The sequence below is a fragment of the Crotalus tigris genome, unplaced genomic scaffold (assembly GCF_016545835.1).
Source record: "Crotalus tigris isolate CLP2741 ecotype Arizona unplaced genomic scaffold, ASM1654583v1 scf7180000018101.4720394464:4744507, whole genome shotgun sequence".
NCBI lineage: Eukaryota > Metazoa > Chordata > Lepidosauria > Squamata > Viperidae > Crotalus > Crotalus tigris.
This window is the reverse complement of record NW_024096823.1, coordinates 598,402-626,310: the sequence shown is the minus strand read 5'-3', so window position 1 is coordinate 626,310 and position 27,909 is coordinate 598,402. Positions and strand designations below refer to the sequence as shown.

The following is a 27,909-nucleotide window of genomic DNA, read 5'->3' as shown; positions in this document are numbered from 1 at the left end:
GGTTAAAATGCAAAGCTGCAACAGGAAACGTAATGTCACAAACAAAGGACATTTTGCACAGCTCTTTAAAGACTAACGTTTATTGTAGCAACTATTTGTGGGAATTTGTATTCCCCAACTAGGGGGATAAAGTTTGGAAGAAAATCTTCTGTCTTTTACAGCTTGGTGTGCAGTCTGCATTCTGAGCATAATGGTTTGAGAATACACACCAAGCCTTTAAAGCACAACACGGAGTAATAGGCACGTAGAACCATATATTAGTTAAACAGGGTTGGGATAAACCAGGGGTCTTCAAACTTGGCCCTTTTATGACTTGTGGACTTCAACTCCCAGAATTCCTCAGCCAGTGTGCCTGACTGAGGAATTTTGGGAGTTGAAGTTCACAAGTCATAAAAGGGCCAAGTTTGAAGACCCCTGGAATAAACTCTCGGGCCCTTTAAGACATAAAGCGTCGGCCCGATCCGGCTGGGAACTCCTGTTACGCGCCCGATCCGCTAGGAGGCGAATCCATCCCTAAACTGAGCCAGCTCGAGGTCCGCAGCCAACGCAAGGCGTTCGCTTTGACTCTTTTGGCCCCGTGCGGCGCCCGTCGTCGTCTGCCTGAACAGTACCCGCGAAAAGCCGAAATTGGGCTAGAGCGCCTTCGCGCTCTCTCGGCCTTCCTTCGCTCCCAACAAAAGCCAGATTTCTGCCAGAGATTTGCGGCCGCGTAAGTGAGACGGGCTCGGCCAGGCCTGGTCCCGTTACCGGCGGAAGGGGTAGAGGCTCGGCAGGCCTTTCCTTTTTCCCCGTCTTGGCGGAGCGCTCCAGATCGAGACCCGCGCGGGGAAAGCAGGGCTTGGCAGCCCGCCTCGGCTGGTTTCGGGGAAATGTGGAGGCACCGGCTTGATTTCCCCCATTTCCCCTCTGTCTCCCGGGCCAGCAGCATGTGTTCCACTCCCGAGAGAAAGCTCTCGAAGGGAGACCCCAGGATTTATAATCATCCCGGTTTATTGTTTTATTCTAAGGAGGAACTCTGGAAGTGAGCCCGCTGGATTTATAATAATCGCTATACGGCATTATAATATTTATTGTTTTATCTCAAAGGGATAAAGTGAGCCCGCTGATTTATAACAATTCCTGTTACAGGTAGTCCTCGACTTAAGATCATAACTGAGCCCAAAATTTCAGTTGCTCTGTGAGACGTTTGTTAAGTGAGTTTTGCCCCGTGTTACGACCTTTCTCGACACCGTTATTAAGGGAATCACTGCAGCCGTTAAGTAAGTAAAACGGCTGTTAAGTGAATCTGACTTCTCCATTGGCTTTGCTTGTCAGAAGGTTGCAGAAGGGGATCACCTAACCCCAGGATGCTGTGACCGCCATAAATATGAGTCAGTTGCTAAGCGGCTGATTTTGACCACAGGACCATGCAGTGGTCGGTTTTTAAGTGTGAAAACAGTCATAAGTCACTTTTTTCAATGCCATTGTAACTCCACTAAATGAACTGTTGTAAATCGAGGATTACCTGTACAAGGATATTATATTGTTACAGCTGTCAGAGTGTATTAGTGTTTTATCAGGAGGGAGAGTGGGATTGCTGGATTTATAATCATTGCTGTTGTTGTTATTGCGATTATTACCTCCTTCAGATTATCTGAGATGCTGGTAATGGCCTGAATGTGCAACAGTGGTAAACAGAGGAATCTGTATGCTCAAGGCCACATTTCAGAAAATCGCTGCATTGGAACAAAAGTCCATCTAATCCAGCGCTCTGTATCTTGCAACGGTCAGCCAGATGCCTTCTGGAGGCTCACCAGCAGGACATGAGACCCATCCATCTGTCCCTCTGTCGCCAACCCCCAGCAACAGGTATTGAACGGCATGCTTTGGGCAATGAGCAATTAGCTTCCTCCTGCACTAACCTGTTAGATATTTCTTTAGAAGCAGTGCTTTTTTTATTAAAAAAAAAAAGTGCTGGAACTCACACATGTCATACAACCTGCCTTGCCTACCTTACAAGGTTCCATCCAAAAAAGGTGCCGGAACTCTGTTCTGGCCGTTCTATGAGGAAAAAAACCCTGTTTGGAAGTATCTTGTGCCTAATTCTGTGCCTATTTACATGGAAATAAACTGACTTTAGGGGACCAACTTCAGAGTCACCATTGTGTTACTGACGGTCTGAACTAATGACCTATTTAAAAAGGGATGTCGTACTCTGCTGTTTGTTTTCTTGAGAGCTCAACACATGATGACTGAATTAAAAAAAACCCGAATGAATTGTTCATTTGAATTTTTGCATCAGGTTTTTAATAAAATGGCTTGCAATTGTAAATGCAACATTCAGTGATGCATTATGTCATACCTTTGATGCAGGCGGTCCTTGAGTTACGATTGTAATGGAGCCCGTCCATCATGATCGTAGCTTGTGAGGGTCATAAAACCGGTCGGTCACATGACCAACTTGATTTTAAGAGCTTTTTTGTGGTGGTCATTAAACTAACCCATGGTTTGCTGTGGTTGTGGTTTGCTAAAAATCAGAAGGAAATGTTGGGGGGAGGCGAGGCAACAGTCAAAACTTCAAATCCGGGTCATAAGTACCCCCAGATTCTTAAGATGATATGAATCCTATTAAATTTCTGTAGAATTGTAAAGACCTGGTTTCTGTGTGTTGGATCAGAACAGTAGATGAACCTGTTTTTCCGCGTGAGTGTATGGTATGTTGTTATTGCCAGCCTTGATTATGCACAAGTGCTGTTTTTGTCAGCTTATTATCCTTCACTATATTATTTATTTTCCTTTTAATATTCTTTTCTGATTCTTATTGCTATTCACGAGTCAAAGTCATAAATTATGAGAGGAGCAATTTTGCAAAGCTTTTTAGTCAGTCTGCCTAAATTATTTGTAATGCTGCTGGCCTCTCTGGAGAAGTCAGTAGCACTGTGTCTAGCAGTGTGCAATTACTTTGCATGAAACCTCCAGTGTGGCATGCTTTAAGGAGTCTCCTTTCCTCCTTTTTGCTTTTTCCTCAATGACCAGAAAGATGTGTTCCCTAGCACTCTTTCCACCTCCACCTCCTCCAGGAGACATCACCCTTTATGAATTCAACAATGCCCTGGTTTTTGGCCATAGCTATGAGAAGCTTCCACTTACTTTCCAAAGTCAGGTAAGTCATAGTTTCCGACCATAGAAAGAAATCAGCTACCATCCTGTCTTAATAATAGGAAGCCTTCCAAAAATGTAATGGTCAGATGGATACTTAACTTGATTCTTTAGGATGAGTACAATAAAATAAGGGAGGGAAACAAGCTGAACTTTTCTTTCATCTACCTGAAAGGATTAGTTTATCACTAATTCTTTCAGGCAGATGAAATCCACTAGAGTCTGCCGTTAGTGGATCAATACTTCAGCTCCTTGTTGGATTGACTTAAATATTTCTAGCCGGGCTATCAGATCTGAATTGCAAAAATCCAGACATCCACTAAATGGCAGCAGTATAATGGAGAAAGGTCTTTGCTGCCTTCTAAGGGATTGCCTGGATTCTTGCTGCTCACCTCTGGTAGCCTTTATCTACAGTGATTTGAAAAAAATAATATAGGAATTAGCCTCAAAATATAAATGCAAATTAGGAAGGGCAGAAGAATTGCTTAAAAGCAGTACAGATAGTTCTCGACTTAACAACCATTCATACCTTGCTCAATAGTAGCAACTGTGAGGGATCTCGGAGTCCTAATGGACAATCACTTGGATATGAGCCAGCGGTGTGCTGCAGCTGCCAAAAAAGCCAACACAATGTTAGGCTGCATTAACAGAAGGATAGACTCAAGATCATGTGAAGTATTAATACCACTTTACAATGCCTTGGTAAGGCCACATTTGCAACACTGCATCTAGTTTTGGTCACCACGATGTAAAAAAGATGTTGAGACTCTAGAAAGAGTACAGAGAAGAGCAACAAAGATGATTAGGGGACTGGAGGTTAAAACATATAAGGAACGGTTGGTGGAATTGGGTATATCTAGTTTAATGAAGAGAAGGACGAGGGGGAACATGATAGCAGCGTTCCAATATCTCGGGCTGCTACCAAGAAGAGGGAGTCAAGCTATTTTCCAAAGCTGGGCAGGACAAGAAGCAATGGATGGAAACTAATCCAGGAGAGAAGCAACCTAGAACTAAGGAGAAACTTCCTGACAGTGAGAACAATTAACCAGTGGAACAACCTGCCTCCAGAAGCGGTGAATGCTCCAACACTGGAAGTTTTTAAGAAGAGATTGGACAGCCATTTGTCTGAAATGGTATAGGGTTTCCTGTCTGAGCAGGGGGTTGGACTAGATGACCTCCAAGGTCCCTTCCAATTTTATTATTATTATATTATTATTATTTAGTGACTGTTCAAAGTTACAACAGGACTGAAAAAAGCAACATGACTGTTTTTTACATTTACAGCCTTTGCAGTGTTCCCACGGTCACACGATCAAAATCCAGGAACTTGGCAACTGGCATGTATTTATGACAGCTGCACTGTCCTGGGATCATATGATTGCCATTTGTTATCTTCCCAACAGGCTTCTGACAAGTAAAATCAGTGGGGAGGAAAGCCAGATCCATTTAATGGCCACGTGATTCACTTAACAACTGTAGTGATTTGCTTAACATCTGTGACAAAAAGATCATGAAATGAGACACAACTGGCTTGACAACTGCCTTACTTAGCAAAGGAAATGTTGGGTTCAGTTGCGGTTGTAAGTCGTGAACTACCTGTGTGTGATTTTTTGAAGGGGGTTGGTTAACCTCCATCAGAAGGTCTTCAGAAATACTGATTGAGCGTGAGGTGGAGTTAGATCAAAAGGTTGGTATTACTCTAGAGGATGTTAATTTGGTAAAACAGATTAAAGATCAAAGTCGAACTCATAAAAAGAATTTATAATGTTTTAATAGAATTGGATTCTGAAACAGAATTAATTAAAGATTGTATAATTAAATGGGCGCAAAATATTCAAGAACCGATTTTATTGGATACATGGGAGACAATTTGGGTTAGAAATATAAAATTTACTCAGGCGCAAAATTTAAGAGAAAATTTTTATAAAATGTTTTATAGATGGCATTTGGATCCCCAAAAGTTATCCCGCATGTATCCGAATTTACAGCCCAAATGTTGGAGATGTGGAAATTTAGATGCAACTTATTTTCATATTTGGTGGACTTGTAGAGGTATTAAAGCTTTTTGGATTAAGATTTGGTGGAATATTCAAAAGATTTTAAAGAAAAAGATAAAGTTTACTCCGCAATTATTTTTGTTGGGTATTATTGTAGATTTTGATGTTAGAGAAACTAGTTTGATGTTGAACCTTATAACAGCTGCAAGACTATTGGTGGGGCAATATTGGAAGAAAAATTTATTGCCTACTTTGGAAGAATGGATACTTAAAGTTTCTAATTTAGCAGAAATGGCGAAAATCTCCGCCTATTTGAAGGATCAATCACAAGAAAAATATATTATGATTTGGAGAAGATGGATTGATTATATTCAGAAGAAATATGAGATTGAAAAGTATTATCTTGCTTTTGAGTAGATTTTAGATAATTATTAATAGTTATAATTATCTTATTATCTTTGATTTAATTTGTTAATATTTGTTTGGAGAAGGAGTTAAAGTGTGTTATGGTTTTGTTTGATAGTATAGTTGGTTTATGTTAGTCAGATTATGTTTGTTTATTTTATTTTTTATCCTGTAATCAGCTCTGGGAAGTGGGGGAAGGGGTGGGGGGGTTTATATTGTAATAAATTTATAAAACTTTTAAATAAAAAAAAGAAATACTGATTGAGCAAGTCTAGTGTGAACTTGAAAAGGAGTGTTCAAGTACAGGAAAGGAGACAAAATAACAGAAGGCAATGGGCTAGGCTTGTTTACATTTGACCAACAAAAACAAATTCTTTTCCAAGAAAATCTTTCATTCTGTGACTTATTTTACATAATGTTTAAGTAATGTTTCTGCTAGTTTCAGGGAAAGACCACACATAAAGCTCTGTATGCCTTTAACCAGAAGCTTTATTTCTAGTTTTTTTGAATCTCTGTATGTGCTGCCTGGACTTTTGAGGTGTGGAGGGAAGGAAGAAACACTTTCTATATTCTGAATTCTGATCAGTATCTGTTGGCTAATAAAAAAATCAGAAAAATCAGAATACTCTCGTGCTGCCTATAAACTGAAGTGAAACTGGAACCTTGGTTGTCCTGCTATCCAACTTTTTTTTTTTTTTTTTTTTGTACAAATAATTCTGGTCAGGGAATTTTACTTCCTTTTTAATTATCTGGATAATTGTGCAGATGGAAAGTCTTCCCACCCCCATCCTTCCCAAAGAAAATCTGAAAGCTTTCAGTCGCCTGGAACACAGCACGAAGCCGGCCTTCATTCATCACCGGGAGTCACTCTGGAAGAGGTGCATCAGAGCCTGGTAAGTTGGGATTGGGTTAGGACAGGGGAAGGCAACCTTGGCTCTTTTATGACTCATGGACTTCAACTCCCAGAATTCCTGAGCCAGCATGGCTCAGCATGGAAACCTCTCCCTTTTCCCTCAACATGGCTGGCTCAGGCATTCTGGGAATTGAAGTCCACGAGTTATAAAAGAGCCAAGGTGGCCTACCCCTGGGTTAGGATGATCATGCCTGAGCTACGTGTTTCCACACAGATTGTCCTCAATTTTAAGACAAGTGCTGGCTCCCAGTTCTCAGTTGAAGAACTATAAGAGGAATGCCAAGTCTTTTCCCTCAGGGGATTTCTCTCTCTGCTGTTTTCTCTTTTTCGTGAATTTCTCACTTTCGGTATCTAAATCAGAGGAGAAAAGCATTGGCAGAGAAAAGAGGGACAGGCTAAATAGATTAAAAGTGGCAGCAAATTCTTAGGATGACCAGTCTGATTAGTGGCTGGATCAGATTTGTTATTTAAACCTACAAGTCTCCTGCCTTCATGTTTTCATGTCCTTGTCCAACTTACACGGTTGTTCTTCTCAGTTTTAAATAGAGTCATTTAATGTTCATAACACACCTTAAAAGCAGTTAAAAGAACTGCATCTGTGTCCCAGCAGAGTTGAGTCTGAAAAGGATATTGTCAACGCTGTGACAAACCGAACTGAAGCCATTTTCATTTTGTCTTCGTTGCCACATATTTGGTTAGAACAGTGGTTCTCAACCTTTTTAATGCTGCGACCCCCAACCGGTCGTAAGTCGAGGACTACTCAACCAGTCGTAAGTCGAGGACTACTCAACTGGTGCAGCACCGTTTGCAGAATGGGACTTTTGGCGGGCTCAGCAGGGCAGAGACAGCCTGGACAATTCCTATTGGCTTTTGAAAGCCAATAGAATTAGACTCTATTCAAGAGAGTCTATTCTATTGGCTTTCAAAAGCCAATAGAATAAAAGGGAGTAGCACAGCTAAGGAAAAGGGGGGGAAAATGGTGGACTGCGTTATTTGGCGACCCCTGTGAAATGGTCATTCAACCCCAAATGGGGTCCCGACCCACAGGTTGAGAACCACTGGGTTAGAAGAAGGAGTGGTGTGTGGGTGTAGTTCTCAGTTAGCCAAAACAATTCACATGTATGGGAACCAAGGTCATTTCTGATAACATTTTGGTGGACTGGAGCATCTGGGAGGAGTGCCTGTGTTTTCTAACAGTAGGTGAATGTGATTTAATGAAAGCAGTTTGGGGTGGGAAGTGAAATTGGCAAATTTGTAACCAAGTGGAGGGGAATTTAGTCTTGGGTTCACCTTTGTATCTGAAGTTACGTTTTAGCCAAATAAAAAATGTTCTTTAAGGAAGAAATTCTTGCCTTGAAGTTCTTTTAAATGGTCTCATCTATCAGAACCATGACAGATATTTCTTATTTTAGACAGTAAATGGGCTAATAATATAGATAAATATTCTCTGCATAACCCATCCTTTTGATTGGCATTGTCGTGGAAAAACCCAATGAAAAAGACAAGAGACAGCAGCACAAAACAATAATTCTTACTTTAAGATTCAGAGGTTTATTTTGCTAATAATTTGGAACATAGCAAGCAAAGTAACACAACATCACTTACATTAACAACCCATTGCAATGAGGACCATGTGGTATAGCAGATTCCAAAAGGACAGCTATAGGCCAATGACAAATCCATCAGGTCCAGTCCCAACCCTTTATACCCTTTCTCATTCTAAGACTGTAGTCAGATGGTCCCCTGACTTCTGCTGATTTTTGCTGAACATAACTTTCCACATATACCCGTGTACATTGGAACCCGCATTCATCAACTACTTTCAGTTCCTCTTTTCCCACCATTACAATACTCATGTTCCAAATATATATATGGAACTACCTACTTTGCAATATGTATTGCACAAAGCTCAGCAGATTGCAAATAATATGTCCGTATTGTGAAAACAACATAAAGTTCAAATTAAAGCTTTGTTTTAAATCACTACTGTGGGGCCTATCTCAGGCTTGCTCCAGCCTTATCTCATTATATGAGGAGGGGATTATATTTTTATCTCCCACAGCATCAACCTGGTATCTTCAGTCAAACCTATGGCTAAGAAGCAGTTAGAGAATGGCCTGCTAAGCTATAGTTCTTTGCTTGGTGGTTGTTATGGTAGTGACAAGAAAATCCAGAATCAGTCTGTGGGAATTAGTTATGTTCTTCCCTCTCTCTTAGCATTAAGGACACGTATACATTACACAGGGAGAACGCCTGCATTCCCCAGCATTTCATAGGTGGAGAACCAGGATAACATTATGGCAGCTGTGCTTGGTCTATTCGCAGTTCTTGGTATGTTTTCCCAGGCCCAGGCTGGTGATGACAAAATAGCACAGCTTTCCTCTGCTATTCTTACAGAAGAGTAAGTGGGGAAATTATCTGGCTGAGTTTCATAACATGAAGAAGGCTTGGCTTCCAAATGTAGATTTTTTTATTTTTTTTTTACAAGAGACCTGGCTTTGGTGACTCAGGAGAATACTACTTGGGTGATCAGTGAACCTGGAGGATAGGGAATAAAAACCATGTGGCTGGGTCACAGAAGAACACTGAAGCTTCTCATTAGAGAAGCTGAAATGGAAAAGCCAGGATCGCAAAAATCTGAAGTTGCTTTGATGCACAACAAATTACTTTTCCAATTGCACATGGAGTATAATCCTGCTCCCTCATAGAGCTTTCACACGTTTATATTTTATTTAGGCGTGATATTGGAGTGGCTGGTGTGCTTGAAGAACTTGCAAACGCAGAAGAGGAAGAGGATTCAGACCAGGGAACGAATCGGCAGTCTTGGGTGGAATCCTCAAAGGAGCTAGGTAGTGTATTAAGAATTGTACAGTACAGCTTGACCAGTTGAGGAGCGGATAGGAAAATAGTTTCTTAGCTCTCTCTGAAAAATCACGTTTTCTAGAAATTTAGGAGACGGTGATTGGTGCAATAAATAAGACCAAACAAGGATGTAGGAGTGATGTAGCTGTGATATCCACTGGTCCCATTTATCCTCAGGATTGATTTGATTAAATTGGCTCACTAGAAGGATATTATTTCCTGATAGATTTCTCCCTCCCAAAGCTTCCTGGAAGAATGATATGCCATCTCCCAGATAAGAGGAGACATTTTTTTCTTCTGGCAAGGCTATAACATTCTCAGATGTTACTCTTGCTGAAAAGAAAGACGGGTTTTTTTTTTCTTTTGAAGATAAGATATAAGCATGAGAAAAGAAAATTGATCCAGTTTATTAAGGTCATTTTTTTAAAACATGTACATTTTTAGAGTTGGCACACTTTGTGTCTTCTGTACAGGAAGTTCTTGACTTATGACATCAGTTGGGACCAGAATTCCAGTCATAAATCATTGTGGTCATAAGTCGAGAAACCACATCACCCGGCCCAAATTTTCCAACCATCTTTTTATAGCAGTTGTTAAGCAATCTTGCGGTCATGAATCTAAATCTACTCACTCAAATGGGCATTTTTTTTGCCATTAAGCAACTGGTTATAAGTTACGAGGACAATCTGTGTTATCTTTCAGCTCTGCAATGGATGAAATCTGGATCTCGATGTGCATTAGCCCTCTGCTGTTGGATATCCTCCCTCCATGGCTCCTTCTTTCCCCATTTGTCGGTGAGGTTTGTATAACGCAACCCGAGTAGAACAGAAGGACCCGGGGCAATTAAGGACTGGGAACCATGCCAATCCATACTGGGATCACATGGCGTTGCAATTGGTTGAGATGCCAATTGCTATGATAACGTAGCTATGCTAGCTATGTATTCTTTCAGTTTCACGGAGGGAACCTTTCCTTCTCCATTTAGCCCAGTGGTTCTCAACCTTCCTAATGCCGCGAACCTTTAATACAGTTCCTCATGTTGTGGTGACCCCCAACCATAAAATTATTTTTGTTGCTACGTCATCACTGTAATTTTGCTACGGTTATGAATTGTAATGTAAATATCTGATATGCAGGATGTATTTTTATTGTTACAAATTGAACATAATTAAAGCATTATATGTAATTGTGTGTTTTCCGATGGTCTTAGGTGACCCCTGTGAAAGGGTCATTATACCCCCAAAGGGATCGCGACCCACAGGTTGAGAACCGCTGATTTAGCCAGTTTCTCCTGTGTATTCAAATATGGCCACTCTTAACGGGGCTTCCAAGGAAGTATTAACATTGCTGTTTCTTCTTTCTCAAAGCTGCCAAGCGAAGATATAATAGCCAAATTCTCCCAGGCTGTGGATTGGTGAGTCCTGGGTGGTTTACATGTGTCCAACAACCAAAGAGCAGTTGTTGTCTGAACCATCTCCCTTATTGGAGGGAGATCCAGTTGATCTGTTTTAAACCTGAAATTGACGTGTTTTATCAACATGATACGTATTCTTTACTGTGTATAGAAGTCTGATTTACTAGATAATCTGCAGAATCCTTAATGTTTCTGAATGCATATTAGTTTAGGCAAAACTCATATTTTTTATAGTATCAGTTAACCCTAGAATAGCAGGCATTAGTTCTGTGGCTAATCATAAATGCAAAGTAAAATGTTTCCTTCGTATATTTATTTATTTATTTATTTATTTATTTATTTATTTATTTATGAGGCTTATATACCGCTTTAAGTGCAAGCACTCTCTAAGCGGTGTACACCAGTAAGCAATGTATATATATATTTACATTGCCCCCAACAATCTGGGTCCTCATTTTACCTACCCCGGAAGGATGGAAGGCTGAGTCAACCTTGAGCCGGTGAGATTTGAACCGCTGACCTGCTGAACACAGTCAGCTAAAGTGGCCTGCAGTACTGCACTCTAACTGCTGCGCCACCTCGGCTCTTTTTATACACATGCTTTCTGAAGTAATTGCCTTGTTGGTTAGCCTTTCTGACATGTCTCTTCAGAATCATCTAGTTTTCATTTAGATTGACATTTTCTGTGGCATGCAGCCAACCAACCCCAATTATGTAGCTTCTAACTTTTAAATCCCACTTGACTTTTAGATGGAAACAAGCCCAATGATATTTTTTGATGCCCCTTGTCTTGCATACCCAGGGTAGGCTGCTCAATCCGCGCTTTTGCATGGCATCCTCATACCAACAAATTTGCAGTGGCCCTTCTGGATGACTCCATCCATGTTTACAATACCAACAGGTAAGGGACCTAATTGGCCTAGGGTAAGAGCATTACTCTGAACAGACTGAAGCCAGTGGCAATGAACATGGCATATGACAGACATTTAGAAAGCTTGAACTCTCCAGGGTGGTATAGAAAGTTCTATTCAAGAATTTACTTAAGAGTTGATTAGCACAGGTCAAGGAAAAGAAATACAGTGGCACCTTGGTACTCAACTGCTTTGAAACTTATCAAATTTGGTACTCAACACATTTTGATGTGAAATTTTTGTGCCAGTACTCGTTGTTTGTGTGGTACTCAATGCACAAGCTAGAACTTGTCGGTGTTGGCTGCCTTGGGTCTCAGAACATTCTTCCTTATAGGGGAAAATGTGTTTGGGACTCTTGTTTTTGATACTCATTGCTCCTCCTGGAACCAACTAAGGATGAGTACTGAGGTACCACTATAGTTGGATTATTGGATCTTGAGATGAGAAATAGTAATAGGAGCTGTGTATAAGAACAAACTAGGTTTGCTTGAAAACAAGCTGGTCCCCCCACCAAAATTTGTGGGCAGAGGGAGAGAAGGAGATCATTTAGACAAAAGGTCGGCCATCCTGTACATGTATTCTTTGCCCACCTTTGTGCCTGTTTCAAGTGCTTTTGCATATTCTTGTCAAGAAGTGAAGATGTTCCCATATGGACCTGCCCAGTTAATAAAATATACAGGGAGGATCTGCTTGAGAGTACAGGTATTCCTCGAGTTACGAGTGTTCACTGAACGCTCATTCAAAGTTACGTGATGAGCACCCCCTAGTGCTTACGAGGAAGTCCCGAAGTTACGAATATTGTAGCACCACGGCAGTCATTCGCCCTTACGAGCGACTACAGAGGCTCTGCAACATTCACCCTGGTTATTCCTTCCTTCCTTCCCCATCCCGGCCCCGGGTCTCCCTAGGCCAGGGGTAGGCAACCTTGGCTCTTTTATGACTTGTGGACTTCAACTCCCAGAATTCCTGAGCCAGCATGGCTCAGCTTGGAAACCTCTCCCTTTCCCCTCAACATGGCTGGCTCAGGAATTCTGGGAGTTGAAGTCCACCAGTCATAAAAGAGCCAAGGTTGCCTACCCCTGGCCTAGGCACTAGACCTTCAATACTCAACCTGCGAAGATCGAGATCCTTCGCTTTCTTGGCTGCTCCAGGCCTTCAGTGCGTTCTCAGAGAATGGAGGCCTAAAGTAACGCAAGATCACACGAGATCAGTGGGTTGAGATCTCATGCTACTGATCTCGCATGATTTCATGGTACTTTAGGCCTCTGTTCTATGCAACAGAGAACGGAACGAAAGCTGCGGGACGCTTCCATGTGTCTCCGGAGGCTGGATCGGGGTTCCGGAGGCCTTTTCCAGGCCACTGCGGTCCGGATTTGAGGCCGGGGGATGCTTCTGCGCACCCCCTTATGCCCTGGTCCGGGTTCTAGAGGCTTTTTCCAGGCCACTGCCACCTGGCTCTAAAGCCAGGGAATACTTTCGCAGCCCCCCCAGTGGCCCAATCGGGCCTGGAAAACCCCTCCAGAGCCCGGATTGGGCCACGGGAGGGAAGAAGCATTCCCCGGCCTTAGATCTGGGTGGCAGCAGCCTGGAAAAGGCCTCCAGAGCCTGGATCGGGCCACGGAGAGGGTGTGGAAGCGTCCCCCAGCCTCAGATCTGGGCGGCAGCGAGGACACAGATCTTTTCCAGGTGAATCCAGTGCGGCAGGAAGGGAAGGGGAAGCATGCAGTATCTTAGTGGGTCAGGGAGGCCTTGGGGGCCTGTTCCATCACTAGGCCCTCCATGGCCTTTCCCCACCCTGAGATACCTCATGTTCGCTTAACAAGCTGTGTGCATTTTAACAAGCAAGGGAGTGATCTCCTTCGAAGCTCACTCTACGAGTTTTCGAGTTATGAGTGGGATGGGCAGGCTCCATTACACTCATAACTCGAGGAGTACCTCTCTGTGGAAGTTTGCAAGAGAAGATTTTTTCCCCTGGGCCCTCAAACTAGCATGCAACCCTTCTTTCCAAGGGTATAACTAGTCCACTGCCCTCCCAAGTGGCTCATTAATTTTTGTAGTTATTGAGACTTTTCTTTCTTACTTGGCCTTAAAAGATTATTTTTAGTATTTGATCATTATTATACTTGCACTGTAATGTTTTTCTTTAGGAAAGCTGTTGGCTTTACGCCCAACCAGCAGGTAGCCAAAATTAAAATATTAATATTCTGTAATAAATAAGGCCAAACCAAAATCTATCTTGTGAGGGATCTCCGCAATCTCCTGGTGATCATCCAGTAGAAATGGCTCAAAACCTGCGGAAAACCAATTGTCAAACCACTTGCCTAGTTGTTCTGTGTGGAAATCTACATAAATAAAAGTCAATTGTTTTATTCTTGGGCTCGTATGTAGAAATATAACATCTGACCTATTGATCGGAATCTTAGGAACTGAAAGGGCCATTAATCCAGTCCTCTGCTTAATAAAAGAATATTCCTGTAGCGTTGTCTTGAACACCTTCAGGAAGGGGAGCCTGCCTTGCTTTCTGCTAAGATGTTTCTTCCAACATGCAACTGAAATTTACCTTTCTATAATTGAAAACTTTCTTTTGTCTTTCACTTTGGAGCAACAAAGGACAAATCCTGATTTGTTTTCTGAGTCATGTCATTTTAAGGGTGTTTGAGCACACAGAGTAGTCTACATCAATTCTTTAGACTCATTTCACTGATAATCTGCTTTATGTCTCTGTTTGGGTTTTCTTCTCCAGTACTATAGTTCCAATCCTGAAGCATCGTTTGCAAAGAAATGTGGCTTTGATGGCCTGGAAGCCACTGTGTGCATCCATTCTGGCAGTGGGGTGCCATAGCTGTGTGTTGATCTGGCACCTGGATCCCACTTCCCTCTCTACCAGGTAACCAGTCAGATCTCGTGGATAAATCAGTGATGGCAGCCCACGTTAGCCAGCAAGTCACAATTGCTATTTCATTGCTGCTGTTTTGAAGGAAGGGATTATTAGATTTCAGATGCTTGAGACGGAAAAGACCTTCATGCAGCCCAGCTCTTTTTCTTTTAGTATATTCTAAATCTCTTCCCTGTTTACAGCTTTCCCCCACTCCTCCATGTACCTTTTCCCATTTCCAAACCGCATATCATATATCACGTGTCCCTTCTCCCAAGTATATGATCTAAGTAAAGAGTGGAAGAAAAATGAAGGTCCCTGTACTCCATTCAACTTCTGCTAATTGGAGACAAAGAAAGGAAAGCTACCATCCCCCCCCCCCAGGTCTTAGCAAGTTCTGGGTCTCTTCTCAAGGACATAGGCAGCCGTCCAGCAGAGAGTGGCAGTGCATGGATATCTTTGTGGCTTTCAGATACGTTATTTTAATATCCTTATTTTCTTAAACTGAAGAAAATATCTTCTGTTGTCTCTTGGTATTGCAAGCTTCTGAACAGAAACGATACCTTTCTATTGATCTGGGAGTTATTTTTGTTGAAGGCTGGGATCCAAATATTTCAGGCCACTAAGTGCCCGCCTCCATCCCAAATATTAACAGTGCTGCTCAACCTCTCTGATGTTTGGCCATCATGCGGCTACTTAACTGCACACATTGCTCATTTCTGTTAATGGGGATGTGGTGAATTCTGCAGCACTGGATGATAGATGTACTGATGTACCCTGGCTGGCACAGGGAACATCTGCAGAAGGGCTGTTCAGGGCTTCGGACTCAAAGGGAAAAGGTGCTTTGGAGCCCTACAAGGTTGCAGTCACAGCACCTCTCTGCAGTCCCTTAAGGCAGCCATGTTTTTTCCCCAGCATTGCATACTTGTCATCCACACTTGTCATTGCACACTTGTCATCCATGCAACTGTAGAAGACATTTTTTGGGTTAAGGAGAGCTGAGTGGTGCTATGTAGCTCTTAAGCCCCTTCTGACCTTCAGATTCAAACTGCTGCTCAGCCTTAACTACCCAGTGTTATTTTATTAGAGTACGTGCTCATATCTGGAGAAGCATCTGGGTGGGCTCACACAACACACTGACTTCTGGCTTAATTGTGGCTTGCTGCGTGGGTTTTCCTGAGACGACAGTGAACATCGAAAGAAATGACATGACGGGCTTCCTGTGACGTGTGTCTCCGTTTCCTGTAGGCCTTCCTCTGGCTGTGCTCAAGTGCTCAGCCATCCTGGCCACAGTCCCATCACCAGCCTGGCCTGGGCTCCCAGCGGAGGATTGCTTCTGTCAGCCTCACCTGTTGATACAGCCATGCTTGTAAGTATGTTGTGCTGCTACTGCTATTACGGTATAGAAGAGAGGTGGGGAACGATGACCCCTTTATGGCTTGTGGACTTTTAACACCCAGAATTCCTGAGCATGGCTGGCTCAGGAATTCTGGGAGTTGAAGTCCACAAGTCACCAAGAGGCCATCGTTCCCCACTCTCAGTTTTAGAACAACAAGAGGCAGCATAAAAGCTGTGGCGAGTAGAGCCACTGCCATTGCTCTGTAGTCAATGCCTTTTTGCAAATCTGGTTCTCTCAGGCAACGGAGGTCCTGGAATAGTCAAAGTGTTTGGGGGCCATTGTTTTGGGCAATCTTCTCAGAAGGTCTCCAGGGTAGCACGATGTTAATTTTTCTCCCATCAGACTCTTTTATCAGTGGTGTTGTTTTAGTTTGAAATGAGGGCTGCTAGAAGATTCCGGTTGGAAGAATCCTTCCACACTAGATTCTCTTCTTTTGACCTTGTGCCGCCAGGTGTGGGACGTTTCCACCGAAAACTGTATCCAGTTGCAGTGGTTTGGAGGAGGCGGGGTCACGTACCTGGCTTGGTCACCTGATGGCAGCAAGGTGCTAGCAGCGACACCTTCGGCAGTCTTCAGGTGAGCAGAAGTCTTGAAACCAGTCATCGAAGATCAGTCCTCTTTCTTCAGTGGAGTAGTGGACGGTGGGAAAGAACAGTGGACATTGTTACTTTCTTCGATCTGAAAGGTGCTCCCGAAGCAGCTTCCATTTCTTTTTACCGACTTTTTGTCCGTCTTGTTGCAGAGTGTGGGAGGTTCAGATGTGGACGTACGAGAAATGGCCGACTCTCAAAGGCCCTTGTCGGGTACGTTGGGAAAACGAGATGGTGAGGGGTTCTTAACTGATTTACAAAAAAATTGTGGTACTGCCCAGTTCATATTATTCAGCTCAGCAATAGTACACAGTCAAAGACATAGCTGCCTGGTCAGTATAAAATCTTGGGGAGAAAAAACTCCCACACCAAAATCAGTTATCAAAACCCAATTGAATTGCGTAGTCTTTCCATTCAGGAACTGAATTTCTATTTGGAATTTGCTTGTGACTGTAATGAACCAATCATTTATTCATCCATTTATTCATACTCTTTCCTGCCTTGCAAAACACTAATAAATAAGTTGCTAAATATACCTCTGGGACGGGATTCTTAGCATCCCCTTCCAAAGGTCTGGGAGATTCCACTGGAGGGAGATTATTCTTAAGATGGTGCTGGAGCCAAGCTCTCTAAAGCAGGGATCCTCAACCTTGGCAACTTTAAGACTTGTGGACAAAGCTGGCTGAGGAATTCTGGGAGTTGAAGTCCACAAGTCTTAAAGTTGCCAAGGTTGAGGACCCCTACTCTAAAGGACTTTATTGGTCAAATCAGCATTTTGAATTGGATGTAGACAGACAGCCTAGCCAACAGAGTGACCAGAGGGGTTGGTGTTTTATGATAGGGGCAGTTTTTGTAAAAAAAAAAAAAAAAAAAAAAAAAAAAAAACCAGGTCTCTGAACAGCTTTCAAACACACCTTCCTGTAGAATGGAGTTACAGTAGCTTAACCGCTCCAAAACCAAAGAATATATGTGTCTTTAAGGTTGAACTGTTACCTAGCCTGGTCAAATCCTGTCGCAGGAATATGAGGAAACACAGCAAAATCTCAGCAATCGAATTCTGGTCCTTTTGTTTTACCTGCATCAAAAGTGGATTTGTTTTTCCATTTTCTCTGTCTGGTCGCAGACTGCTTGCTGGAGTCCAGATGGCAGCCGTTTGCTGTTCACTGTCCAGGGGGAATCTGTGATCTATTCCTTATCTTTCTTGGAATATAGTGGTGAGTGTGCAGTTGTGACACTAATAATGGCTTCTCCATTTTTGCAGCATGAAAAAAAAATAGTTTTAGGCAGCATGCTTGCATCTTGGTCTCTTTAATGAAGTGGAGGTTGAGGTTATTGGGCGATGTTCTTTGGTGATTCTTTCTTGCGTATCCAGTGCAGTGGAGCAGCGAAGAAATGCTATTGAATAAATTTTTGACTGGTCCATGGAATTGGCTTTAGTGTCTTTGTCAGAGCATGTACAATCTTATTGCACTGAGATAACCCAGCAAGGTCAGTAAATAGTGGTCTATATTTAATGGTGGTTTATCTTACACTATCTACAACAGGGGTGTCAGACTGCCAGCCTGCAGGCCGGTTTCATCATACTGAAGCCACGCCCACCCCATTGCCGGCAATGGCAAAACTGGCCCGATATGTTGCACGACGTCACTCGCGAGTTTGACACCCCTGATCTATAATATCATACACCAGGAACAATATATACACACGTGTTAATACAGCAGTCTCCAACACACAGCCGTCACAGCAGGAAAACGAAAGAAAGATAGAAAACATCTCTTTTATACAGAGCTTTTAAAGAGACACAGACCCAGCTGGCTCTTAAAAGGATGTAGACCCTGCTGAGTCATACTCTTCATTACATCATATATCTCACATTATACAAGCTGGTTAGCTGTTAAATTATTACAGTCTTGACAGTCTTGCATAGTGCTACTTCATATTTGTTTAACACAGATTTGATTATTCTGCATGATACTTGGTTATTCAATGAACACAGATAACAAGCAAAGTAGAATCTGGAAGAACTGCTGGAAGAAAGTAATAAACGATGGGAGAAACAAACAGAATCTGATTGAGGTGTAAAGCTACTTTCTACCTACATCCTCCTATTGATTGGTTTCTCTCGCAACTTCCAATATTTCAGGAGAGCAGCAAAGGCAGGTCGGTGGGTCTAAAACAGCTTCCATTGTGGCAGATCTTTCAGAGACCACGTTCGAGACTCTCTATGGGGAGGAGAGGTGAGAGAAAGGGAACACCGTGTGTACGTGGAATTTGGTTGAGCGTTTTTAGCCTTCAACACTGTTGTGATTGCTCTGGAGCATTGATAACATTGGTTGCTGGAAGCGTAGAGAACTGGGCTTGGGTGGGAGTCAAAGATTTTTCTGAATAGGGTTTCCAGCAATTAGAAACCCTGGAGCCAGATTGTATAGCTCCTTAAATCTCGAGACGGGCTGCAGATAAACTTAATACAGTAATAATAATTTGATGATAATACATGTTTGTAGAATGAACTAAGGTTTTTTTTTTAAGGTAGTTTTTCCCCTATTAACATGCCATTAATAAAACCCTTAATAAGCAGGTTTTAAAGCAACTGGTCTTCCTGCTGTTGACATTTTAACTGTTAAGAAAGTCATCCTCTCCATCCTATTCTGGACTCCCAACTCTTTTCTCTTCCTGTTGCAGCAAAGTTCGAATGCTCGTTGTTGACCGTTAACATTTTAAGCGTTGTGTTCTGCTTCACGTCCTCTCTCCCTGTGTTCCAGGATTGGAGGGGAAGTGCAGTCCATGGTTTGGGATCCAAGCGGCGAGAGGCTTGCAGTGGTCATTCAAGGTGAAGCCTGCTTCTTTGAAACCATGGGGAGGGAGGCTGGGGGAAATGGAGGGCAAGGGTGGATGCGCTTGTCAAACATGCCCGTGCCCAATTCTGAGACCTTCTCTAGATGCAGCATTTTGTAAAAAAAACATTGGGGTGTTGTTTCCAGAAAGGTTTGTCTTTCATCTCTGAAAGTGAATGCAAGCGATTTGTACAACCAACAATAACAGCCTCCTCTGCCCCTCCTGGATACAGTCAAGCAGAAAGCACAGAAAGCTTCAAAAACCCACGAGTTATAACATAACGTTGTGCTTTGTGTGCACTTTAAAGGACATTTATATGTTACATCTCCAGGCAAAAAGAAGGATATTACCAAACCCAAAAAGGAAAGGGGAAAAAAATGCCTTAAAATTATTCAAAACAAGGATGAATTTAGTGTTCTTAGGATGATGGCATTCTTGCACTCCTCAGATAAAACCCTCGAAATATGTTAAGTACGTTGCTATGTGGATAATTCAGAATGTTATGACACTTTCCGTACATTATGTGGGCTTTTGCTCCTTTATTCCTTCTGCATTTCACATTCTGCCTTTCCTCCAGAGAGCTTCAAATGGAACGTGCGATCGTTTTCCCTTCCCACAGTTTACCCGCAGTTCTATAAAGGCTGAGGCACTTGCCCAAACTGACCCCGTCAGTTTCAAAATTATATATTTGGAAAAAAGGACACGGATGAAAGAATTCCCACTTCCTGCTTTACAAAAGTACATGCATATGTTAGTCTGTTGTATTTGGGAATGGCGCATCCTGCTTGAAGACTGAAATGACCCTCAGCCCTCTATTTCACCCCCTTTTTGTGGAAATGAGGGGAAGGGTATTGCAAGTATGAAGTGGCTACCTTGCTGTGCCTCAGAAACAAAATGTGTTTTAAAAAGATGCTAGCATTCTCTCTTAAAGCTGAGGGCCACCTCTTTCTTCACGATTTTTGAAACACTCTGCCAAATAAGACAACTCTTCTCTAAGCTCTAAGGAATCTAGGAGAGCATGAGCAGTAGCTATTCTATATATCGGGCCTGCTTTAATATTATGGTTCTTTTGGTTTACTGTTCGTATTTTTGTTGAACACCACCCAGAGCCACAGTGAGTTGGGCGGTCCTATAAATCTAATGAGAGTTGGGAAATGGTATAGGACAGGGGTATACAATCTTGGCTCTTTTATGACTCGTGGACTTCAACTCCCAGAATTCCTGAGCCAGCCATGCTGAGGGGAAAGGGGAGGTTTCCAAGCTGAGCCATGCTGGCTCAGGAATTCTGGGAGTTGAAGTCCACAAGTCATAAAAGAGCCAAGGTTGCTTTTACAGATGGCACCTTGATCCACAAAAAATGTCTCGTATGTATTCAAACTTGCAGCCTAAATGTTGGAGATGTGGTTGCTTGGATGCTACTTATTATCATATTTGGTGGTTATGCAAAAATATAAAAGCTTTTTGGATTAAGATATGGTGGAATATTCAAAGAATTTTTAAGAGAAGGATAAAATTTACTCCACAATTGTTTTTGTTGGGTATTGTTTCCGATTGCGACAGTAAAGAAACTATATTAATGTTAAATTTAATTACAGCGGCTAGGTTGTTAGTAGGGCAATGTTGGAAGAAGGATCTTTGCCTACTTTGCAAGAATGGTTTCTTAAAGTTTCCTATTTAGCAGAAATGGCAAAGATTTCGGCTTTTTTGAAAGATCAATCACAAGAGAAGTACCTTTTGGTATGGAAAAGATGGATAAATTTTATACAATATAAGTATGATATAAAAAAATATTACTTAGCTTTTGAATAATTTACATTTAAAGTTTAAGATATTTTTTAGATATTCTTTTTTTTCTTTTCTTTTTTCCTCTTCTTGTTTCTTTTCTTTTTCTCTTTCTGTTTTTTAAGTATTGGTGTTAAAGTATTTTATGATTTGTTTAATTATTATAACCAAATTTGTATATGGTTTATTTGTGTTTAAAAATTTTTCTTTTAAATTTTAATTAAGCCTGTATTCAGCTCTGGGAAGGTTGGGGGAGGGTTGGGTTGGGGTGGGTTGGGAGGGTTTGGGGAAGGGAATTTTTTTTGTAAAATTTTAAAAAAAATTCAATAAAAAAAAAGAGCCAAGGTTGCCTACCCCTGGTATAGGAGAAACGTCTTGGCTAAGAAAGAACTAGAAACAGTTGCTTCTGCATCTGAGTAAACTCCTCTATGTTCTGCTTTCTCACATGCACGTTGAAGTTGCTTTCTGTTTTTTCAAATACGGAAAGATTTGGCAGGGCAATCCCAAGGATATTTATTGCAAAGAGTCCCAGTTAGTTTCTTGAGAGTTATTCCCCTGACAGTGTGCACAGGATTGTGCTGTCAAAGACCAACAACCACACTGATTGCATACGACTGTCAATCAGTGAGATAATTCCTCCCAGCTCAGGCCTTTTTTGTGCAGTAGCCAAGAGCAAAGGCTCTTGTATGCTAGCTTGTGTTGTTCTAAAAGCTTGGTGCAAATTGTCCTTTAAAACTGCATTTTCCTTTAAATATATTTCCATAAGATGAGAGGAGCAATATTTAAACAGGCCATCAAGTTAATGTCAACTTACAGCAACCACGTAGATTTTTCTCCATGATGATTTGTCCCTAATCTGGTCCTTCAGATGTCTGTGGAGATTCTCGGTCATCCAGGTCATGGTTGTCCCAAAGGTGCTTTTTCAAGAGGCAATTGGACTTTCTTGTTTTTCTTTGAAGACGTTTCGTTTCTCATCCAAGAAGAACTAAGAGCTGAGGGAGCTTCTTGGATGAGAAGCTAGACATCTTCAAAGAAAAACAAAGAAAAAGCATCTTTGGGATGGTCCTTCAAATGCTCCACTATAACGGAGTCCCTCACCCTTGCTGCTGGTCTTGCTTGTCTCTTTCTTTCCATCTTTTCCTGCACTAGAGACTTCTACAGAGAGCTAATTCTTCTCATATAAAACGTCCAGAGTAGGATAACTTAAGCCTGGTCATTTGAACCTCAAGGGAGAATTCTGGATTGACTGGTTTGGTGATCGATTGATTTGTTTTCCTGGCTGTCGATTGTATTCCCAGGAGCTTTCTCCAACCCAAATGTTAAAAGTGTCAGTATAGGTAGTCTCGATCTGCAACCATTGGTCAGCAACGATGGTGCTGAACAAAGTGTGTGTCATAAATCACATTCTCCAGTTAGTTTGAAATGCAGGCTTCCCCTCCAATTTTCCAGCCCGCCAATTCTTATCATCTCTTATTTCAATAACCTTGGTTCTCACACTAGGTACAGTATTGTTATGTCTAGCTAAACCCTCATGCACATTCCTCCCCCCAGCATCATGTAACTCTAATTCTAAGAGTAAAACATAAGAAGAAAACGGTTGCATCTCCATTTGTTGTCAAAGCAAAAACATCCAATATTAGCACTGTTGACAGAGTGGTTAAGATTGGCCCTCAAAGTTCCAGCCATCCCAGTCCTTTGCAGTCATGTGACCAAAATCTGCAACCTGTTTGCATTTACGAATGGTTGCCCAGTGCACCGCACTCATGTGAAAGTCATTGGGGAAGCCAATGTGAAAGTCATTGGGGAAGCCAAGGGAAGTTCGTAGGTTGCTGAGCTAAGTCTCCCTATTTTATAGATGACGCCCAAAATCTCATGGACGTGGTTGGAAAGCCATGGCAGGAAGATCTAGGAATATGAGCACAAGGTCCATCCCACCTTCAGCTGTTTTAGGCGATGCCGTCGGTTTGGAAAACATGTCTGGCTGTCACATTTGGCCCACAGTTTACATACACGAAGTGCTTTGCAAAGTTCCCTACTTCTAATGTGTGTTTTTTTTCCCTGCAGGGAATTTGGATGCCTCCAAGACTATCACTGCAGTGTTTCGGACTCGCAATAACCCTGTGTTTGAACTTCTGCCCTGGTTTGTATTGTCCTGTCCCTCTTTATGTGGAAATGGATTCCATAAGCCATTTCTTATCTATCAACAGAATCTAGATTGTTTTTTTCCTTCTTTATATAGTTTTGAAGGGGAGGGTCCTCTTCAAACTATTGTGGTTATGGAAGGGAGGCAGATGAGGGAGGTTCTTTCTGTTTTCCTGTCAATCTTTGGAAGTTTTGGCTTAAATTCCAGATCATGTTCCTCTTAATAAATACAGGTGGTCCTTGACTCGCGACCACAATGGAGCCAAACATTTCCATTGCTAAGTAAGGCAGTTAAGTGAGTTTTGCCCCATTTTACGACCTTTCTTGCCACAGTTGTTAAGCGAATCACCGCAGTTGTTAAGTTACACGGTTGTTAAGTGAATCTGGCTTCCCCATCAACCTTGCTTGTCAGAAGGTGATCACGTGACCCTGGGACACAGCAACCGTCACAAATACGAGTCGGTTGCCAAACGCCTGGATTTTGATCCTGTGACCATGGGGATGCTGCAGTGGTCACCAGTGGAAAAACGGTCGTAAGTTGTGTTTTTCAGTGCCATCGTAACTTCGAATCGTCCCTAAAGAAATGATTGTAAGTTAAGGGCTACTGTATGGTAGATATGGCTTGCATTGAGGAACACACGAGTCTAGACGTAAGAGGTGAGGTCTCTTTGGCCCTTTAGATGTTGCTGAACTTCAATTTCCTGTAACTCCAGACAGCCTGAACACTGCGAAATATTGCTAGGAGATGTCTGCTGGGCCAGAGGTCTCCAACCCTTCTCAGTTGGTGGATTGGAGAGAAAGGGAGGAGGAATCATTTTACACGTGCATACATACAAACGGTGCCGCAAGCACATGCAACGCAAACGGGGCGGTGCTAGCATGACACTGCCTAGCACCGCTCTGTTTTTTGCTGTGCGGGCACTTGCACCATCCAGGTTTTGTCCCACAGTGTCCAGTTTGTGTAGCGGCGGTGGCGCTAGCCTCAGAGGGTGAGTGTGCGCAAATGGCCGGCCTGTTTTGCAGGCCAGTGGCCAGTAGGCCACGGCCCACAGTTTGGGGACCCCTGCACTAGGCAACAAGTCATTCACTCTAAGTCAAAGAAGCAGGAGAGGTAGCACCCTTGGGATATTAGATAAGGAGAATTAGAAACCGCTTGGCCACGGAATAAGTATTTAGAATGAATAAAATTAGAATTAGGAATAGAATAGAATAGAATAGAATAGAATAGAATAGAATAGAATAGAATAGAATAGAATAGAATAGAATAGAATAGAATATAGAACTGGAAGGGATCTTGGAGGTCTTCTAGTCCAGCCTCCTGCTCAAGCAGGAGAACCTATACTATCTCAGACAAGTGACTGTCTAGCCTCTTCTTAAAAATCTCCAGTGATGGAGCGCCCACGATTTCTGGAGGCAAGCTGTTCCACTGGTTAATTGTCCTCACTGCCAGGAAGTTTCTCCTTAATTCCAGGTTGCTTCTCTCTTTGATCAGTTTCCAACCATTCTTTCTCGTCCTTCCCTCTGGTGCTTTGGAGAATAGTTTGACCCCCTCAAATACTGGAATACTGCTATCATGTCTCTCCTATTTCTTCTTTTCTTTAGACTAGCCAAAACCAAGTCCTGCAGCCATTCTTCGTATGTTTTAGTCTCCAGGCCTTGGATGATTTTAATTGCTCTTCTCTGAATTTTTTCCAAACTCTCAACATTTTTTTTGTGATATGGTGACCAAAATTGGCTGCAGTATTCCAGGTGTGGTCTTACTAGGGTTTTATAAAGCGGTACTAATACCTTACGTGATCTTGATTCTATGTCTCTGTTTATACAACCGAGGATTGTGTTGGCTTTTTTAGCTGCTGCTGCACACTGCTGGCTCATGGTTAAGTGATTGTCCACTGGGATTCCAAGGTCCCTTTCACAGTTACTGTTTTTAAGCCAGGTCTTGCCCAATCTGTACTTGTATCTTTGATTTTTCCTGCCTAAATGTAAAACTTTGCTTTTCTCCACATTGAAACTCATTTGGTTGGATAGGGCCCATTATTCAAGTTTGTCAAGATTGATGTGTGCTGTGCTCTAAGTACTCTCTAAACAGCCTTTGGGTATCCCTGTTATAATATGCAGTATCTTTCTTCTACCACTTCTAGTGGTTTCTTACAGGGTGAAGATGGGGTTCAGCCACAGCTGGTCACTTTTCATCCTTGCTTTAAGAAGGGAGCCCTTCTAACTGTGGTAAGTTCAACCGCCATGTGCTGAGATCTGTGAAGAATGCCTGAGCCAGCTGGCAAGAACTGTAGCTGCCTTTGCAGTTGCTGGTGCTACTTGAATCTGTGTTTTCTAAATGCTGTAAGAGGGTTAAGCTGATCAAGGAAAGGGATGGTTTTGCTGTCACCAGGTATCCTAAAACCCATAAAATATAATGTTGGCTTATTTTGCTGTCTTATGCACATTTCACAGAGCACTAACAACAGTCTCTCTGGATGGGTGTTGCAATTCCTCTGGAGTAATTGTAAGATTCCTCTTGTCTATTCTAGAATATCCTAGGTGAAAATTTAAAGGGATATATTTTACTCAACAGCCGGGCTCTTCCCAATCAACACAGTAAGGATTAGTGTAAAATTATCTCCAGATCCAAAGGGGGTGGGTTGCTTTGTAGCGTCATGTAATTTGGCTTAGATATTACTCTGATGCTCAATTATTGTTTTGTTTTTCTGAATTGCATAGATTGATATATTTGGAATCTGGCTTAGGGATTTGTTTGGATTTTGTGCGCGTTGCATGATTCTGTCCTGGGCTACATATACAATTAGAAACGTAAGAGTCCCAAGATTATTAAATTTTAAAACCAAGTTTTGAAGCCCTTAAGGTATTGTTTCCAGACTTCTGAAAGCTGAAATGAAATATGAGGCACACTTGACTCCTGTGCCAAAGTTTTATATTTATTTTATGTAAGAAAGTATATTACTCTGACTAAGAGGAGATCAGTCCCTATTTCAACATAAATCATTTATTTAGATGTATTGCCACTTTGGAAAGAGGTTATTTATTTATTTAGCGTGCTTTTAAACTCAGTTCTCTACTGCCTGGCCTGAAACTACAGGGTAACACCAAGTTCAGCTATAGCCCCCAGATATCTTCAAAAGCTACCTACAAAATTGAAATTGTTTAAGGAGAAGAAGGAGAAAATGGCAACAACTAACGCAGACTTGCAAAATTACCCGTGCTGGAATGATCTGGCTGTGCAACCCAATCAACACATATGATGATTGAATATTAGACCTGTCAATCAAAATATAGCGGCATCACCAATTCCTTCCAGTTTATATTCTGGAGAGAGATGGGAACTGCGGAGGTGGGGATTTGGACAGACGAAGGAAACTTAAAAGTCTTAGCCTTGGGGAAACCTTTATCTGTCGCAGTCACAAGAGTACGAATGTACATTTAGTGCTGGGGAAGAAAAGGATTGATAGGCTGTATTCACAATGTAATATTAAGAGAACCTGTTTTTCAATCCATTTTAAGTCACATGATTGTGCGTTTTTGTGTCTTCTCCACATTCCACCTGATATTTTTATTTATTGAATTTATATACTGCCCATCTCACTGTCAAGATATGAATAAGAAAATAGAGGCGAAAATCAGATGTCAGGAAAGGAAAAGGCTTCATAATGGTTACAAAACCAATAGAAAGAAAGGATATATGCCAGTGTTTCTCAACCGTGACCATTTTAAGGCATGTGGACTTCAACTCCCAGAATTCCACAGCCAGCAATGCTGGCTGTGGAATTCTGGGAGTTGAAGTCCACATGCCTTAAAATGGTCAAGGTTGAGAAACACTGATATATGCAATCAGGCCAGAGAATCAACTTTCAGGTTCTTTAGCCACATTCCACAAGCAAGTCTGTTCACTGATTTAAAATACATAAGTACACTAAAAGATATAGCTGCCCATCTTAAACCAAACTCTGGACAGCGTACAGCCAAGAATAAAACACATACATAATAAAAGCAAAAGCAATAAAGCCAATAAGCAAAAGCCAGTTGAGCCTAACAGAAGAGTCCAACATCATGCACAGCACGCCCGCTCGTTCATCTTTCCAATGTTGGCTTGCTGGATGCATTTCTGCTTTAGACCAGGTGTGATGCTGCATGACCTGGGATCTTTCCCAGCGAGAAGAGAGAAACCATCTGTGATTGCCCAGGACCTCTTGAGCAAACAGGAATGCTTTGCTTCTTGCCTTTGGTTTGATGCTTGTGTCTTGTCTTTCACAGTGCTGGTCAAACGGAAGTATCAGCCACGTGCCTTTCTTCTTTGTGACTGCTCAGTTTCCTTCGTTTAGTTCTGGGCAAAGTCCTCTCGCGCCCTTGGCCAGCTGGAGCAACACCCGGGAGCAGCCACTGTTTTCAGAACTCTGAAGGGTCAACTCTGCTAGGACTTCGCTCTGCAGGGCTCCCAACGTCTGTCTCCATCAGCCTGGGGAGACCTGGGACTGAGATTTGATTTTGTATGTGTTTCCTCCATGAGCTGGACGTGGATTATATGGTCTGCGGTAGAAACTGGACCTGAGGAATGCCTGCCTGCTTTCCTGAAATGGACGATGTTGTAGTTGTATTTAGGGCAAATAAAAAAAAATTAAACACATCAGTTCCAA

At 42.1% G+C, this 27,909-nt stretch overlaps 1 protein-coding gene across 2 annotated transcripts; it reads left to right on the top strand.

Annotated features, from left to right (window-relative positions):
* Positions 1 to 560: 560 nt before the first annotated feature.
* Positions 561 to 27,909, top strand: AAAS (aladin WD repeat nucleoporin). 2 transcript variants are annotated; one of them, XM_039347753.1, is made up of 18 exons: positions 561 to 709; positions 1,629 to 1,848; positions 3,020 to 3,142; positions 6,306 to 6,433; positions 9,190 to 9,302; positions 10,018 to 10,109; positions 10,683 to 10,729; positions 11,532 to 11,630; positions 14,384 to 14,527; positions 15,764 to 15,884; positions 16,366 to 16,490; positions 16,657 to 16,717; positions 17,628 to 17,718; positions 18,648 to 18,741; positions 19,267 to 19,334; positions 23,186 to 23,261; positions 25,405 to 25,489; positions 27,530 to 27,909. In XM_039347753.1, exons 3-18 carry the CDS (start codon positions 3,020 to 3,022, stop codon positions 27,671 to 27,673), a joined length of 1,611 nt encoding a protein of 536 aa, XP_039203687.1. In that variant the 5' UTR covers positions 561 to 709; positions 1,629 to 1,848; the 3' UTR covers positions 27,674 to 27,909. The 2 variants fall into 2 exon arrangements, with proteins under 2 accessions (XP_039203687.1, XP_039203686.1); XM_039347752.1 differs by having other exon boundaries at positions 3,016 to 3,142.